Source organism: Pelophylax lessonae (genome assembly GCF_965119305.1).
Source record: "Pelophylax lessonae genome assembly, chromosome: 11".
Lineage (NCBI taxonomy): Eukaryota > Metazoa > Chordata > Amphibia > Anura > Ranidae > Pelophylax > Pelophylax lessonae.
In genome coordinates, this window is record NC_138778.1 from 177,001,274 (window position 1) to 177,019,020 (window position 17,747).

At 41.2% G+C, this 17,747-nt stretch overlaps 1 protein-coding gene across 1 annotated transcript in view; it reads left to right on the plus strand.

The window, feature by feature from the left end:
• Positions 1-17,747, plus strand: part of FMNL1 (formin like 1) — a 121,290-nt gene that overhangs the window by 65,501 nt on the left and 38,042 nt on the right. Inside the window, exons 11-20 of the mRNA XM_082271785.1 lie at positions 2,417-2,527; positions 3,006-3,155; positions 3,247-3,348; positions 3,836-4,055; positions 7,406-7,939; positions 9,257-9,381; positions 9,473-9,675; positions 10,638-10,872; positions 15,029-15,097; positions 17,340-17,420. Coding sequence (XP_082127911.1) covers positions 2,417-2,527; positions 3,006-3,155; positions 3,247-3,348; positions 3,836-4,055; positions 7,406-7,939; positions 9,257-9,381; positions 9,473-9,675; positions 10,638-10,872; positions 15,029-15,097; positions 17,340-17,420 — 1,830 coding nt within the window. The remainder of the gene's footprint in view (positions 1-2,416; positions 2,528-3,005; positions 3,156-3,246; positions 3,349-3,835; positions 4,056-7,405; positions 7,940-9,256; positions 9,382-9,472; positions 9,676-10,637; positions 10,873-15,028; positions 15,098-17,339; positions 17,421-17,747) is intronic.

Sequence of the window (17,747 nt, forward strand, 5' to 3'; positions counted from 1 at the left end):
AGTTCTTCTTTGGTGACTATATGAATTAAGTTAAGAACTCTTGAAGTGCTGTCCTTTGCTTCCCTCGCCGCCATGAAGCCCACTTGGTCTAAGTGTATTATTTTAGGGAGTACCTTTGCCATCCTTGCCGCTAAAATTTTTGTGAAAATTTTTAAGTCCGTATTCAGAAGCGAAATGGGCCTATAACTTCCGCAATTCGAAGGGTCTTTACCCTCTTTTAAAATTAGCGTTATATACGCCGTTAATGTATCTCTAGAAAGCGTCCCCTCTAGGCCTCTCTCATTAAACAGTCTCTCCATGTATGGCCCCAAAATGGGGGCCAATACATGGAAATACTGTATTGTCAAGCCATCTGGGCCTGGCGCTTTGCCACTTTTCATACTTTTTATGGTCTGTTCTATTTCCGTCTGTGAGATATGCCTTTCCAGATCGTCTTTATCTTCCTCAGAGAGTTTCGGTAATCCTGATTGTGCCATATAGTCGTCCATTTCCTTTTGCGATTTTCCTATTTCCGGTAAGTTATATAGCAATGAGTAGGAATTCCTAAATTCTTCCGTTATTTGATCAGGCAATATTTTTTTAACTCCTTCTGGGGATAAAATTTGTGGGATATAGGATCTTACTTTTTGATTATGAACGGATCTTGCTAGAACTTTTCCGCATTTATTCCCTGATTCGTATGTGATTTTCTTTGATACTTGAATCGCGGCTTTCGCTTTATAGTGCATTAAATCGAGTATTTGCTTTCTTACCAGAGTCAATTCCCCTACTGCTATATTTACCTTTTTTTTTGTGTTCTGTTTCCAGTATTTTGAGCTTATCTAGTAATGCTAGCAATTGTTTATTCCTTTCCCTTTTTATTCTTGCACCATGCTTAATTAGAATTCCCCTTATCACTGATTTATGTGCCTCCCATAACGTGCCTATCGCGCAGCCAGGTATATCGTTAAGATCAAAGTAATCCTTAAGTTCTTTTTGTACCTCTGACCTTACTTCCTCTATCTGTAACAGACTTTCATTTAATTTCCAAAATCTTTGTTTAGTTGATTTAACTGTAGAAATATTATAAATCATCGACACCATTGCATGATCTGACCATGTAATGTTATCGATGTCGGTGTGTTTCACCGCCAGGAGATGAGCATGTGGCACTAGGAAAAAATCTATTCTCGAGTAGGTCCCATGCGGGTGCGAAAAAAATGTGAACTCTTTTTCAGTTGGGTGCTGGAGACGCCACACATCTATCAGTTGTTCCTTATATATATTCTTCCTCATCCGCCGACACATCGCTTCTGAGGAAGTAGATTTAGTTTTAGAGGTATCAGCCACGGGAGACAGCGGTGTATTGAAATCTCCTCCCACTATCAATTGACCTTGAGTAAATTCTCTGAGTATATTCAATGTTTTGGCAACAAATCTATCTTGTTGCTTGTTAGGAGAGTATAAGGTTGCCAGTGTCATCTGAGTTTCTCCTATTTTCCCTTTTAGGAAGAGATATCTACCGCTGTCATCACATAGCTTCTCCTCCATCTGCCATGGTGTCTTACTATCAATTAATATTGATACCTCGGCCAATTTTTAAGCCTATTAGAGCCTCTGGCTAAAATTGCGTGCTTAAAAAAAAAAAAAAACCCATTGGAATCCATGCGTCCGGCACCCTGCATGTAGATTAGGGGGATGGACGCATGGATTGGAGGGCAGAGATGTATAGTAACTAAGTAGAACTACTGTACTGTAAGTACCGAAAGGCGGTATCTGTACTTTCCTAGAGTAGAATTTTTTCTCCTACTTCCACTTTTACTTCACTACATTTTTTCGATGATTTCAATACTTCTACTCCAATATTTTTTTTTTGTGCTGCATAGTTACTAGTTACAATTATAAAAATTACCACTGCCAGAACAGTAGATGGCAGGTTTCATGAAGCTCAAAACATGTGTATTATCAGTGCATAAGAAAATAAAAGCTACTGTATGTATAAATAAAAGCTGCATTTGAAATAATAAAAAACAATATGATGTTCAAACTTTTGACTTCTTTCTTTAATAACTACATAACACAGTACTTGTATTTTTACTTTCAGTACTTGAGTAGCAATTTTTTTTTTCAAAACTACTGGTACTTTTACTTTCAGTACTTGAGTAGCAAAATTTTTAAAAAAACTACTTGCAATACTTAAGTACAAAAAATGTTGAATACTTTAGTACTTCTACTCAAGTCACTTTTTGATCGAGCACTTGTACTTTTACTCAAGTATGGGTTTTGAGTACTTTATACAACTCTGTTGGAGGGGGGGGGGGTCCCTGCGCCCCCAATGGACGGGCCGCCCCTGGAAAAAACTCTACTTTTCAGCATGTGTATTGGCTGTGTCTTCCAGTGTTTTACTGAATAATATTCTGGTCTTTTGTGTTTGCAGGTGGCTTGCATGCAGTTCATTAACATAGTGGTCCACTCTGTGAAAAACATGAATTTCCGGGTTTATCTACAGTATGAATTCTCAATCTTAGGACTGGACGAGTATCTTGACGTAAGTGTGCTTTTAAAGTTTTAACCACTCAGTTACAATTTCTTACAGTCAAGTTGCTTCTTGAAAGAGACGCAAGTCTTATTTGCTACCTGTTTCCCCTTACAAATCTGTTTTTAACCTGTTATGAAGCAAAGTAAGAAATGAGTCTTTGTTGTACACCATACATTGTGGTGCTTACACATTATCCAACCTAGCAAAAAAAGATGATTGTGGTAGGGCATATTTCTGTTGGGGGACAGAGAAATGTGGGATTTGGGGGTATAGCATATACTTTTTTTCTTTTTATGTAGTATATAAGGCTAGGTTAGAGGAGAATAAGAGGTAAGGCTGCTGTATAGAACTCTCTTAGAGAAGAAGACTTGGACTAGTGAAGGTTTTTCACTTAAAGCTCAAAATTAAGGGATCTATAATGTGGTGTGCTGCACTTTATTTACTCTGCTGGCTTTAAATATGTGGTCTAATGTCCTTAATTTGCCAGGAATTGAAGAATACGGAAAGCGAAAGACTCCAAGTACAAATTCAAGCCTATCTTGATAATATCTTTGATGTGAATAGTCTTCTAGAGGACACTGAGAACAAACATGAGATGCTGGAGCATGTTGATGACCTACAAGCCCATTTGGCTATTGTAAGTTTCTAACACATAGACATAAGAATTTGTATAATAAAGGAGAACTATGGAATCCTATAATGTACTGATTGATCTTTATGGTGTTTAGCTCACAGAGAAGTTACAGCAAACAGAAAACGAATACATGAGACGAGTGGCTGAGCTGGAGAAGCAGTTGGACCAGACTCGCAAAGAGTTGAATGCTTTAAAAGTAAGTGTATTTTCTGAGGTTGCCAACCTATTACCCCTACACCAGGGATCCTCAAACTACGGCCCTCCAGCTGTTGTGGAACTACACATCCCTTGAGGCATTGTAAACCTCTGACATTCAGACACGACTAGGCATGAGGGGAATTGTAGTTCCTGAACAACTGGAGGGCCATAGTTTGAAGACCCCTGCCCTACACTGTGTATAGGAAAAAGTATTTTGGAAGATGTAGTTCTGGGGGCACTGGTTTACATTAGAAGGAACTCAGCAGGGCACCCTGTTGATTCCTCCTCCCAACAGCTGCCCCAGTTAGAATTTTACAAACCAGGGTGGCCTACTGGGGGGGTTGGAAAGTTAGGGGTAAATGTTGGTCATGCCTATACAAATCGTTTAACATTAAACAATTGTGTGGACAGAAGTTGGTTGCAGTAGGGCTTTAATTTAACTATTTGACTGCTTAACTATCAGTTCTTTCTCTGATATCCTTCAGGAGATGCAAGCCTCATATGTTCCAGATACACATCAGGCTGTAAGACGTTTGAAATCCAGCGGCCAAGGAGTACTGTGGGTTGAGCCTGCAGGGGACACATGTACAGAAGACTCCTACTCTAGCACTGAGAACATTGGGTCCTTTGCTAGCACGACCCATCCTCCAGCCTCACCATCAGCCATCAGGCTGACTATAATATCTCCCCCAGTCACAGCTTCAGGTAACAGGTTTTATTAACATCTTTTAAATGGCTAGTAAAATTCTGTATGCATTTAATATCAGTTTTTAAACTGTTTTCTAATGACTAGTTATATAAAATCTTTTTTTTTAAAGGAACATTGAATACAGGGTGCCTATCCCCCAACTATCCCCCATTTAGAGGTACTGTCCCTTTTTGGAGGCAGATCCCACTGTTCTTCCTCAGGTTTCCCTCTATTTAGTGTGATATATAGACCTCTATCAAAAAGTACTGTTTAACTATTAGTGTCAATTGCACTAAACTTTTTCATACAGCCTCCTAATGAATGCATTCACTATTTTTTTAGATTTCAATATTTTTTATTAATTTTGTAAGAAAAGGCACAAAGATACAAATAATCCATGACCATGGAACAGGAGAACATGGAACATTTCAACACATTTGACGTGGCATTCGGGGTGAAAAGCGTTGGCATAAACAACATAAAAGAAAAAAGCAGTGCAATCCCCCCCATGCTGAGTCTTATCCGGCTGGCCCAGGCCCCGCTATTCCCCCTCCGGCGCCCCCGTGGAAACATACTGCGCCCGAGGGGGAGATCGGCCGCCCGACCCCCAGCCCATGATACCAAAACTAATCTCAGAGGCGTCCACCACTATTTTTTTTAAAAGCAAAAGCTGACAAAAAGAAACAGTACCGCAGAAAAAAAGCATTTGTGCGTCTATCTATTTATTTTTTATTTTATTCCTTCTTGACCTACATTATAGGGATGTGGCTACATCTTTTGCGCTAAAAGGTGTCCCTCTATTTTCCTTAAAACGTTAAGAGGTAGGCAGGGTGCGTCCTTGACAGTGGTATCACCGTGCATTGTCGGTTTTCTAAAAAGGCAAGTGCAACAGTAGCTGTTTGCCTTCAAACTATTTCTTTATAACTAACCGAGGGGGAGATCGGCCGCCTGACCCCCAGCCCATGATACCAAAACGAATCTCAGAGGCGTCCACCACTTCACTATTTTTTTAAAAGCAAAAGCTGACAAAAAGAAACAGTACCGCAGAAAAAAAGCATTTGTGCGTCTATCTATTTATTTTTTATTTTATTTCTTCTTGACCTACATCATGGGGATGTGGCAGGAGAGTGTTATTTGCCTACATCTTTTGCGCTAAAAGGCGTCCATCTATTTTCCTTAAAAAGTTAAGAGGTAGGCAGGGTTCGTCCTTGACAGTGGTATCACAGTGCATTGTGGGTTTTCTAAAAAGGCAAGTGCAACAGTAGCTGTTTGCCTTCAAACTATTTCTTTATAACTAAAACATTGTACGGGGGTATTCATTCAACTGTGTGTGTAATTTGAAATTCACCTATAGAGCTCTATATATACCATATTGTTATCTATGTTTAAAAACACATAAAAATGCACAGAAAACTAGACCTTCCTTGACTTGCAGCTTTAGTTTTGGAGAAAATGTGGGGTAAGGAAAATAGGTAGGTAGGGTAGACATAGCAAAGCCGTTTCTCACTCTTCCATAAAAAACGATCATAATCAAGATGAATTTGTTTGAATTGTTGTTTAGGTTCTTCTGGCAGGATAAAATGAAGCCCTGTCTTCTACACTAAATATGGCAGCTTTTTGAAGGTAGTTTGTTGACCTGGTTGATGTTGTGGGATGTTTAGGAGATGCTGAGCCATATGATGTTTTCTGTCCACTTACTTTGGGCTCCAATTGGGAGTCTCTATACATAGCCAATGCCCTCTCTGTATATTTTAAACAAACCCTTCAGACGACATCCGAGCTTTCTGCCCAGTTTCAGGGCTCATATATGCAGCAAGTGATATACTCACCCATATGTCTGCCTTGGTAATCTGATGTTGGTGCTATAGGAGCATATAAAGATATAAAAAATGATAAACAATATTTTATAAAATACACAAACACTTAATTCAGGATACAAATGTTTTTAAGTCAATATTTCATTCTTTAAAAAAAAAAAAAAAAAAAGTTTAATGTTTTATACAGTACATTGTTACTGTATTTATGTGCTTGTATAACTATGTGTGTGTTTAAATATATTAACCTTCATACTTTACGTGCATGCATGAAAAGGGATTCCTACAGCAATAGTAGTAGTTTTAGCTTTTCAGTCTGGCCTTGCTAGATTGAAACCTCAGTTGGAACTGTCCCAAAAGGAAGTGTCACTTCTCTAAATCACACTTGTGTAAATATAAGCCTGATCCAAGTAGCTAAGGAGAAAAAGGAAAACAAGTAAAACCTGCCCAAAGTGATATCTGTTGGCTCAATAGAAGAGTGCAATATTGATATACAATATTTCATATTTACTTGACCAGAAGAAACTTTTAGTATTTTAGTTGTGACTATATACATGTAAGAAAACAGATACAACCTGTTTGTAAGTTCTCTTCAATTATTGAAAGAAATAATGTTTATTGTGTGGCAGAACAGTAGCTAAGTGGTTAGCACTTCCGTCTAGCAGCATTAGTGCCGTTGATTTGAAGCCCAACCACAACACTACCTGCCCAGAGTTTGTATGTTCTCCCTGTATCTGAGTTGCCTCTCACACTCCATAGACATCAGGGGCAGACTGGCAACTTTTAGCCCAGGGGGCAAGTACAAACCGGAGGCCCATGGTGCAGCGACTCGCCCCCCCCCCCCTCCCACTCTCCCTCTTCCTGACTCCCATTCCAAGCTGAAGCTCCACTCCAGGTACTCTCTACTCACTGGCCGAACTCAGGGCTGGCCAGGGTAGAAGAGTCTCCAGTGGGGCATGGAAGCGGCCTCTGCTCAGACACAGTTTACTCCATCCATGCTGGGGGGGAGGCCTGCGCTCTGTCATTGTCTTCATCCCGCACTCAGTAGGTTAGCAGTTTTTACTTCTCTTCACCAGGAATAATTTAGGCATGTCTGTGGCAGAAGTGGTGCAGCCTTTTTACGGGGCATCAGAGCGGCCCGGGGGGCAATTGCCCCCCTGCCCCCTGGCCCAGTCCTCCCCTGATAGACATGCTGGTAGGTTCATTGGCTCCTGTCTAAATTGGCCCTACTATGTGTAAGTATGAATGTAAGTTGGGGACCTTAGATTGCAAGCTCCTTAAGTACAGGGACTAATGTGAACGTACAATAGATGTGTTAAGTGCTGTGTAAATTGATAACGCTATAGATGTACCTGTAATAAATAATAGTACAGTCATTATATCTCATAACCTTTTCTAGGGAGACGACTTGCAGAAAGCCTATAGTACAGGATTTATATAACGATACCAGTTTGTGCAGAGCTTTACAATAAAATACAGTTCAATACAGAAGGATTAGGCTAGGAGATTATTGGTTTGGAAAGAAGAGTTAACATCTTGTCCTCTGTTTTCAGATACTGTTGCTTACAAGACAGAGGAATCTTTGGATACTTCCACCTCTCCTTTACTGTTGGCTCTGGAGTCAGTCAGCCACACTGTCCCATCATCTCCAAGGTTGGATTCCAGCAATGTCACTGCCACCCCTTCAGAGACCATGTCTGAGCCTACTATTCCACCACCTCCTCCGCTACCAGCACAAATGGGTGACAGTACAGAATGCCAACAACCTCTACCACCTTATGATATCAGCGAGTCTCAAAAAATAACACCAGTTCTTGATAATTCAAGTGTGCCTCCTCCACCTCCTCCTCCTCCATCTGGATTCACCATACCTCCTCCACCTCCACCCCCTCCTGGTTTGATGAATGGTTCTCCTATTCCTCCACCACCCCCTGGTGGTTCTCCTGCTCCTCCACCACCACCACCACCACCTGGTGGTCCTCCTGTTCCTCCACCACCACCTTGTGGTAGCGGTGGCCCCCCTCCTCCTCCACCACCTGGAGGCCTTGCTTCGCCACCTCCTCCTGCACCCGGCGGCCTACATACAGGTACTAATGAGCATGGATATTCTGTTAAAGCAACATGTATGTTGAGTGCTTTAAAAAAATCTAGCTAAGTTAGAGTCTGACTGTGTAATCTCCAGATCTGCCAACATCAAAAGTCTGTCTTATTGCATACAAATAAAAGCCAGGCTACACCAAAAACATTTTGTTTTTTGGATAATGCCTGGAAGCGTTAGTGGTAGAACCTCTATCGAGTTTTTATTACTGCCTGTGCCCATTATGGGGATAGGAAGTGATGAGAAATCTCTACAACTGGGATAAAAAAATATTTATTTTAGATATTTACATTTATCAATCCCTCTCTAAATTAGTGGAGATATTGGACCCAGAAAAAAAGTAATCCATCAACTCTTATATACAAAAATCTCAAATTTAATTGTATTTTTATGCAAACAGTAGACCAAAAACCACACATTTACATTCAATTTAAGCACCACTAAGTGCCGGTTCACACTAGGGCGACCTGTGAGGCGACCTGGTCGCCTCACAGGTCGCCGCAGGTCGCCTCCCATAGGGAAGCTGCGGACCCGTTCTAATAGGAGCGACACAAGTCGCTCCGACCTAGAAAAAGGGTCCGGAGCTTCTTTGGGGCGACACCGGGGGGGGCGCCATAGACTTCAATGTTATGAAGTCCGTGGCGGCCGCTCCGAGGTCGCGGCGCGCTGCTCGCACCGCGACCTCGGAGGTCGCGGTGCGTAATAGCGTCGCTGCAGTGTGAACCGGCAGTAAGTCCTGCAAGGTTAATGTTGCAACAATTTTTGGGCAGACTGAGCTTAAACTAAAGGGTCAACTTTCCTCGTATGTCCATCTAGAGAGTTTCTAATATCCTCAAGCGATCCTTATTATTTGACTTTTAAGTACACAGGTGGTTTGTTGTATTTTATGGACTGTTGACCAAATCTCAAAGTCCCTGTTAATATAAATTATATGACAATTTATAAATTTCAAACTTTTTCAACCTTGAATACAAATGCATGCCACGCACTTTAACCCTATTAAAGTGTAACCTCAATAAATTTCAAACTTTTTCAACCTTGAATACAAATGCATGCCACACACTTTAACCCTATTAAAGTGTAACCTCAATGTAAGTTTTCAATTCAAAATGTTTAAAGGCCTTCATACAGAGAGGTGGTGTGAAAACCCAATTTATCAGAGCCTGCCAAAAGTTATTGCACAGATATACGGAATAATTTATTTTAATTTTGCCCTGACATAAACTTTAGGTTTTGCTTATTTTTAGGAATATCTGTGGCATTAGAAAAAAAACAATAATCATGCATTGCTATGCTTGTCATGTAGGTGTGAGTATTAAGAAACCAGTGCAGACTAAAAACAGGATGCAAGTCTTCAACTGGGTGGCCTTGAAACCCACACAAATCACAGGGACTGTCTTCACGCAACTGGATGACGAGAAGGTTCTTCAGGTAGGAAAAAAGATGACCCATGGTTTGAGTTAACATTAGATTTTGAAATTAGTGAAGCCATCTATTGTTTTATATTCTGCCCTACCTTTAGGAACTTGACATGAGTGAATTTGAGGACCAGTTTAAGACGAAAGCCCAGGGTTCAAGTGCGACTACCTTCTCAAAGAAAGTGAAAGCAGCACAGAACCAACCAAGCAAGATTTCCCTTATTGATGTAAATCGGGCCAAGAATCTTGCAATTACCCTCAGAAAAGGAGGCCTAACTCCTGAAGCCATCACTACTGCCATTCAGGGGTAAGTTACCAAGTGTTCCCTAGTCAGTAAGTGCCCTTGGATTCTATCTACAGTTCAAAAGGGTACACTAACTGGACTGCACAGAAATCCGTTTTTCCGCGAATGAGTATAGTCTTCCAATTCACTACTGGAGAAAATGATTTTACAGTCAGAACAAGAAAAACTGGATTTTTTTTTTTTGTTACCTTATAATCCATTTTTGAATCTTTACCATAGGGTTATATTGCCACCTACAGCAGTAGGACACAAGGCAGAAAAGAACAGAGCACACCTATGGGCAGTCTCTTCTGGTGTAAAACCCTCTCTCTGCTATAGGCAATCTATTTTGTAACAAAGCCGTGTTAGAAGTAAAAAATCCAATAGAGGGGTGGGTGATGTGTCCGTCGGAGAAAGGGATTTTTACGGTGAATAACAAAAAATCCAATTTTCTCTTACATTTACTAGCAAACACATGGACCATTTATATTTTCCCTTTGAGAATAATAAAGTAATCTGAATCTGAAGCAATGGTCTTCTGAATCTTGCCCATAGCGATGTCCCAAAGCAGTGCCTCAATGAGAGGTATGCAAATCAAAAGGCAACTGGAAAAAGCTATAGAACTGCGGGTCCCAGCAAGGAACCAGGTCCTTACTACTGAACACTAGGCAAAAAAAAAATAATTGCCTATAGCAGAGGGGCCTTTATGCCAGAAGGGACTGCCCGTAGGCAGTGCTAAGTTCTTTTCTGCCTAGTGTCCTACTCCTGTAGGTGGTGATATAACCCCATGGTCAAGTTTCAGCAGAGCTGTGTCCGTCAATGAACAAATGGGAAAATATTTTTTCCTAGTGATCTTGAATCTATTTCTTCAAAACACAGGCCAGTGTGATTGTTGGTTACACTTGAAACCTCAGGTGTGATACAACAAAATGGCAACAATACATCTAATGTCAAAATGCCTTATGTGTTATGCTCTTGTATTACAGGTATGATATGCAGGCCCTTAATGTGGATTTCCTTGAGCTACTGGCAAGGTTTCTTCCGACAGACTGGGAGCGGCAGCAAATCTCCCGCTATCTGAAGGATGAGAAGCCACTGGACCAGCTGGGGGCAGAGGACAGATTTATGGTCCACCTCTGTTCTATCCCAAGGCTGGCTGATCGAGTGAACACCATGATCTTCATTTCCAGCTTTTCCGACACTGTGGCTCGACTTACTCCTGTAAGAGAAAATTATTTGTTGATGCGTATGAAATATACTACTACGATTCTGCTCTTAGGTTTAGGCTGAAATTACCCCTCAAGGCATGTCAAGCTGGTGTTTTTTTTGCCACATGTGCCCTCCCACTTTTTTTGCCACATGTGCCCTTAGACAGTTGTTCTGCAGATGGATACTTCAGGGAATTTTTAATGGCCCCTTTCTCTAGTATAAAATGTTATAAATTAAAATTGTTACTATACTTTTAAATACCAAAGTGCTGTCATCATTTCTGGAATCAAGTAGGTGTGGCGCTCATTGCATATAATGTGGCCTCTTGAAGCTTTACTCAGATTGGCCTGTTTCATTTCAGTTTGACATGCCTGCCCTAAAGTCCCTTTGTCACCTTTACCTGTTTGTAACGGTAATCTGAAGATTAATTTACCATAAAATGTTAGGAGCATTACCTGATTAGAACTGTCCAGCATTTGACTGTAGCAGGGGGACTGAGAGTATAACACATCACCTGTCTGGTTTTATATCCAATGAATATAGTCCATTAAAGGCATTTTATATATATGCGAATATTTAAATATATTATAAATATATATATATATATTTATTATATATATATAATATTTTATATATATATATATATATATACAATTTTGATAAATCTATACAAACTCTGTTGATGTTGTGAGAAATGTAGAGCTGTTACGTGTCCTCTGCACACTTCCTGTGTTATCTCATAGCCTGGTCTTGGACTACAAAATGTTGTGGAGATATGAGAGTGGCAATGGTTAAAGCGGAGTTCCACCCAAAAGTGGAACTTCCGCTTTAGGGAGTCCTGACCCCCCGACATGCCACATTTGGCATGTCATTTTTTGGGGGGGGGGAGCGGGTACCTAGTTTTGACAGGTACCCGCTCCCACTTCCGCTCGGAGCGCCGCGGCGCCCTGAACGGAAGTTCTCCTCTCCCCCTCCCTCCCTGCAATCTTCTGGGACACGTCAGAGGTCCCAGAAGATTGCCGGCCAATCACGGCGCGCAGCGCGACTCGCGCATGCGCAGTGGGTACCCGGCTGTGAAGCCGCAAACTGTAACAGCCGGGTACCCACAGCAGTGATGCCGGCGCCGAGGGAGAGGATCGAGGCTTCCGGCGGCCGCATCGCTGGACCGTTGGACAGGTGAGTAAATGGCTGGAACTCCGCTTTAAGTATGAAAAGTATGGTTAAGTATGATTGGAGTCAGTCCTGGGACAGGACTGACTCCAATCCGTTCACAAAAATGCTGTGTGTTGCAAGCCCACAACAGTATTTATAAGTGTATTTTTGGCAGATCATCAGGTTTTTTTCTGTATATATCACAGTATTGCTGCGCTACTGACATAAATTCATTAGTGAACATAAAAACAAAAAGCAGCCAACACAAATCCTGAATAATAGTGGATCAATAGAACAATAGAAAAAATGTGGCGCTATTCAAGAGCACTGCTCTCACAGAATGTCCATAATCACAGAGGGAAACCACAGTCCATATGTGTTCAATTCAAACCAAGGTGAAGAACCGTAAGACCAGAGAACCACCACCATAGACTAGTTCACACTCTCTTACCAGATTTTAATGAGCCTCGCTACAACGGTCATATACAGCATTCAGATCAAGGTAAGGTAAGGTCCTCCTCTCCTCCCCAATGGAATGACAAACGATCACCTCTCCACCAAATGCAGGCTTAGTAATCCTGAGCTTTCCTGGCAGTGTCCTGTCTCCCTTCCCTTCCCAGGACTTCCCAGGAGCGACACGTATACATTTTAATTTTTAAAGTGTGGTGACAACTACAACTAGTCCTATTGGCTGTTAGAAGCGCCAATACCCACTTCCATTTTGCATATTTCTATCAGACGCCACACAGGCGGTAAGCCTCAGTGGGGGCAGCAGCCACATAAGCATTTGTTTTAGATCCATAGTGCAGAATTATATATCTTTGTAACCTTATAAAGTTGGTGTGCTCCCGGTGGCTCAGCAAAAGCCTAAACCATGAACCAGGGCAAAAAAAAAATCCCAAAATGAGGTTTCTAGTGGGGCCTTGTAGCATACTGTATGTGGTACAAGGCTTTGAGAAAAATATTTTTTTTCTCAATAAAGCCTTGTACTACATATGCTGCATGGTCCGATTACTAATCTCCTTTTGAGCTTCAAGAGAGGATTTCCTTGGAAAGATAATTACTCACTTCCTGTTGAGTCTACAGAACAGGAAGTGAAGAGTAAGCTCCTTAATGAAACACAGATACCAATAAAACACGCAGGGCTTGTCCACTGACCTGCATTTTCTGCACTGGATAAATGCGGGTCATTGTAAAGGTACATAGAAAACAATGGTTTTCTGTGTGTCTCATTCAAACTGCAGCACTCAATAATGCATATAAATGCAAGGCAACACATATAAAAAATGCATACATCTTTTTAGCATTTTTATGTGCAGTATAGTGTGAAAGAATCCTTCCTAATCTATCCAAAATGGAACAAAAAAAGAAAAATTGGCTTTTGATATAAGCAATAAAACATGGAGAATGTGTGTAGCACCCTCCTAGGTACGTAGGTGCTAGGCAGGGAAAGTATAGTTGCTCCATCTGCTTATCAGGGGAGCCTGATTAGTAGTTAGGCCTGTTGCATGTGTCCAGGGTGTGATTCATCTGGACTGGGGGAGTGTCCCCACTGTATCCAATAGGGGCGCCTGTTGGACAGTGGAGGAAACCCAGCCAGTGACACACAGGCTTTTGTGACTATCCCAGTGGGTTGGCACAAACAGTGGTGCATCCTGGGATCTGTTATAAAAGCCAAGGACACATGTGACAGAGGGTCTTTGGGGCGGGAGGCCAGGTGCCAGGAGGAGGGTGACGGCTGTCTCTCCTCCTGTTTGCTGTGGATGGTGGTCAAAGGCAGTCGGCCTAGTGGACCAGAAAGTGTGGCTGAACCCAGAGGTCCAGTGGAAGCTGACTGTGGAGGTGAAGGCAGAGCAACTCTGGAAAAACCAAGGGGTCTGCCCAGGAAGGGGACCACTCCAGTGGATAGAGTCAGTGGGCGGGTGTCAGCACACAGGCAGTGAGAGTAAAGGGGGTGCTAAGTTATTAACCCTGAAGAGTCTTAAAGTGGGAACAGTAATCTTATCTTCACTTCAGTAGCAAGGTGAAGCAGCGGCCTTGCCGCATTCTACAGTCAGTTGTCCTCAGAATTGCGCATAGTTACTAGTTGGAGTATCCCACTCATCCCTTCTCCCATCCCAGTTCTAAATAAAACACAAAAACCAAATCCCCTGGACTGATCATTGACTGAGCCAAGAACTATTAATGCCGTTTTATCTACTGTCAGTTTCTAATGGTAACCCAGGGGACCCCAGAAGTGTAATTCCCAGCAGCCCTCAAGGGGGCAGTGCTACATGTGTGTATTGTAGAGATGTACTGCATACTTTGTTTGCCTTGATATATGCTTTATTCTGTCACTTAAAAAATTGATTGGTATACAGTAAAGTGAAGGTACTATTCTGCTACTGTCAAATGCTGCCATTTCTAATCAGGCAAAGCCCTGACACTTCCTTGTAGTGTCAAAGCTTGCCATTTCCTTCCTATTGGCTCATTGCTGTGACTGGCTGCCCACTAGCCAAGAGGAATGTCTGGGGGGTGGGCAAACTTTTGCATCACCAGGAAGCACTAAAACTTTGCCTGGTCAGAATGTCCTTGCATTTGGCTGTAATGGAAAGAATGAGAACAGCTACAGACTCCTTCCAAGTGTTTGCAATTCATACCTGTCACCAGTTTTTTTTTTTTTTTTTAAGTGACAGTTTATTTTTATGGGTAAGATCAAACAGATTACTTAAGATTTTTCCCTGATATTTTTTTATGTCACTGCAAGCTTGACAGGCCTTGTCGAATGCTAAGATTTATCAAATCATGATATATGCACAGCCCAGGTATGTGCTAAAAACACAGGTAACGCATATCTGTCCCATCAGAATGAAAACCAAGGAAGGGATAGAAAGGAAACTCTGCTCATTTGGCTTACAGAACACATAGACACAATTTTGGTGAAGACCTTAAAACTGAAGAATACCAACAAACATAAAGCAATGTTTCTGCTCAGGAATGTTTAACTTTTTTTTTCTTTTTTTTTTTTTTTTTATAGCAACTTAATGCTCTTATTGCTGCATCCATGTCAATCAAATCCTCCGAGAAGCTGAAAGGAATCCTGGAGGTGAGGAATTATGACCCTGAGAAATGATAAAGACTCTTAGATTGGCCTCCTTTATCATCTTGTGTTTGGCTACAGTATTTGTTACAGCTGGCATACCCAGAGGGCTGGTAGGACAATGGCCAAGGTCAGAAACTGGATAGGGCAGCAATTGACGTTGACTGAAGTCTGACCACTTTGTCTCAAGCTGCAGAGTCAAAATTAAGTTAAAACTAAATAAAGGAGATTCTAAGTATTTTATATCTAAACCTATACAATTACACTATATGGCCAAAGGTTTGTAGACACCTTACTATCACGCCTATACAGAGTTGTATAAAGTACTCGAAACCCATACTTGAGTAAAAGTACAAGTGCTCGATCAAAAAGTGACTTGAATAGAAGTGGAAGTGCTCGATCAAAAAGTGACTTGAGTAGAAGTACTAAAGTATTCAACATTTTTTGTACTTAATTATTGCAAGTAGTTTTTTTTAAAATTTTGCTACTCAAGTACTGAAAGAAAAAGTACCAGTACTGTGTTATGTAGTTATTAAAGAAAGAAGTCAAAAGTTTGAACATCATATTGTTTTTTATTATTTCAAATGCAGCTTTTATTTATACATACAGTAGCATTTATTTTCGTATGCGCTGATAATACACATGTTTTCAGCTTCATGAAACCTGCCATCTACTGTTCTGGCAGTGGTCATTTTTATAATTGTAACGAGTAACTATGCAGCACAAAAAAAAAAATATCGGAGTAGAAGTACTTAAATCATAGAAAAAATGTAGTGAAGTAAAAGTGGAAGTAGGAGAAAAAAATTCTACTCTAGGAAAGTACAGATACCGCCTTTCGGTACTTAAGTACAGTAGTGAAGTAGTTCTACTTAGTTACTATACATCTCTGCGCCTATATAAGCTTGTTGGACATCCCATTTCAAAACCACTTGTATTATTATGGAGTTGCCCCCCGCCTTTGCAGCTGTAGAAACTTCCACTTCTTCTGCAAGGCTTTGTCTGATGTTAGACAAAAAAAAGACCTGACTCACGATGGTTTTACAATTAATAACAAATGCGTTCAGTAGAGTTTAGGTCTGAGTTCTGTCCAGTCCCCTAAAGTTCCACCACCCTAAATTCATCGAACCATGGGCTTGATTTACTAAATCTGGTGCAGCTCTGCATAGAAACCAATCAGCTTCCAGGTTTTTTTGTCAAAGCTTAACTGAACAAGCTGAAGTTAGAAGATGATTGGCTACCATGCACATCTGCACCAGATCTAGCACTCTCCAGTTTTAGTAAATCAACCCCCTTATCTTTAAGGAGGGTCTTTTTACACAGGGGCACAGACATGCACAATGGAAAGCGGCCTTTCCCCAATTTTTGCTTCAAGGTTGGAAGTGTGCAATTATTAAAAATGTATGATGTAGCAATAAATGTACCCGTCACTGAAAACACTTGAATGCAATAAATTGGAGGGGCATCAATTTATTTTTGCCCACATAGATGTATAATAATTACATGTACCCAAACGTTTGGCTATATATTGCATAATAACTTAAGACTGACCATTCAGATGCTTGCATGAGCCCAATCATAACTGGTTTCGTAACACTTCAATGGTCAGATTATCAAAAGCAGGGGCCAGTTTGTCCTTCAGACTTTAGGGGGACTGGACTATGGCCAGTAGAAGAAGAAAATGCCCCAGCGTAACTGGGAGTAGGCCATGCCTTGGGCTTGGTGGTCAGTGGGAGAAAAGAAATCACATATTGCCTGTGGTCAATAGGAGGAGGAATAGTGCCCAATCATTGGTATTAGTGGGAGGAATTTTCCCTATCGTTGTCAGTGGGAGGAAAAGTGCCCCATCGTTGGCGTCACTGGGAGCAATTATGCCCCACTGTTGGTGTCAGTGAGAGGAATAATGTCCTAAGGGCCAAATAAGGTCAAGCAAATGTTGCATCCAGCCATGGGCTGCAGTTTGAAGACCACTGATCCAAAGCAATCTTTCTGTAGCTATGAAACCACTCAAACAACGCTTCAGATACTTTGATAACAATGTCCACTCTCTTGAATAGTTAGCTGTTGAACCCACTTGGCTCTTACTCTATCCCTGTATATACTATACAGCTGTGCATCTGTATTGTTTTCTAGATTTTTTAGATTTTTAGTAGGTCTGTGTTCTCTCATAGCAGTACTATTCTGTAGCCTCATGGTCTCCTCCTTATATTCCCATACAATCAGGATCTAATATTTCTCTCTCCCATTGCAGTTGATTCTGGCGTTTGGAAATTACATGAACAGCAGTAAGAGAGGGGCAGCGTATGGATTTCGTCTTCAGTCTCTGGATGCGGTGAGTGCAGAAAATCAAGTCTCTGTCATGCAGGAAAAGGAAAATAAAATTGAAGGAAACACACACAGAACCAGAGATTAACAGATAGAGGACATGGGATGGGAGTCAAATTAAGAAGCTACAAATGAGATGATTTCTTCCTTTAAAGTGACACGTTCCTTAGCTCATGTAGGACAAAAGAAAAGGGTCATCTAATTGTCTCTCTGCCCAACAGCATTTCTCATTTTTTACATGTATTTATCACTCACCGGCCACTTTATTAGGAACACCTGTTCAATTGTTAACACAAATTGATAATCAGCCAATCACATGGCAGCAACTCAATGC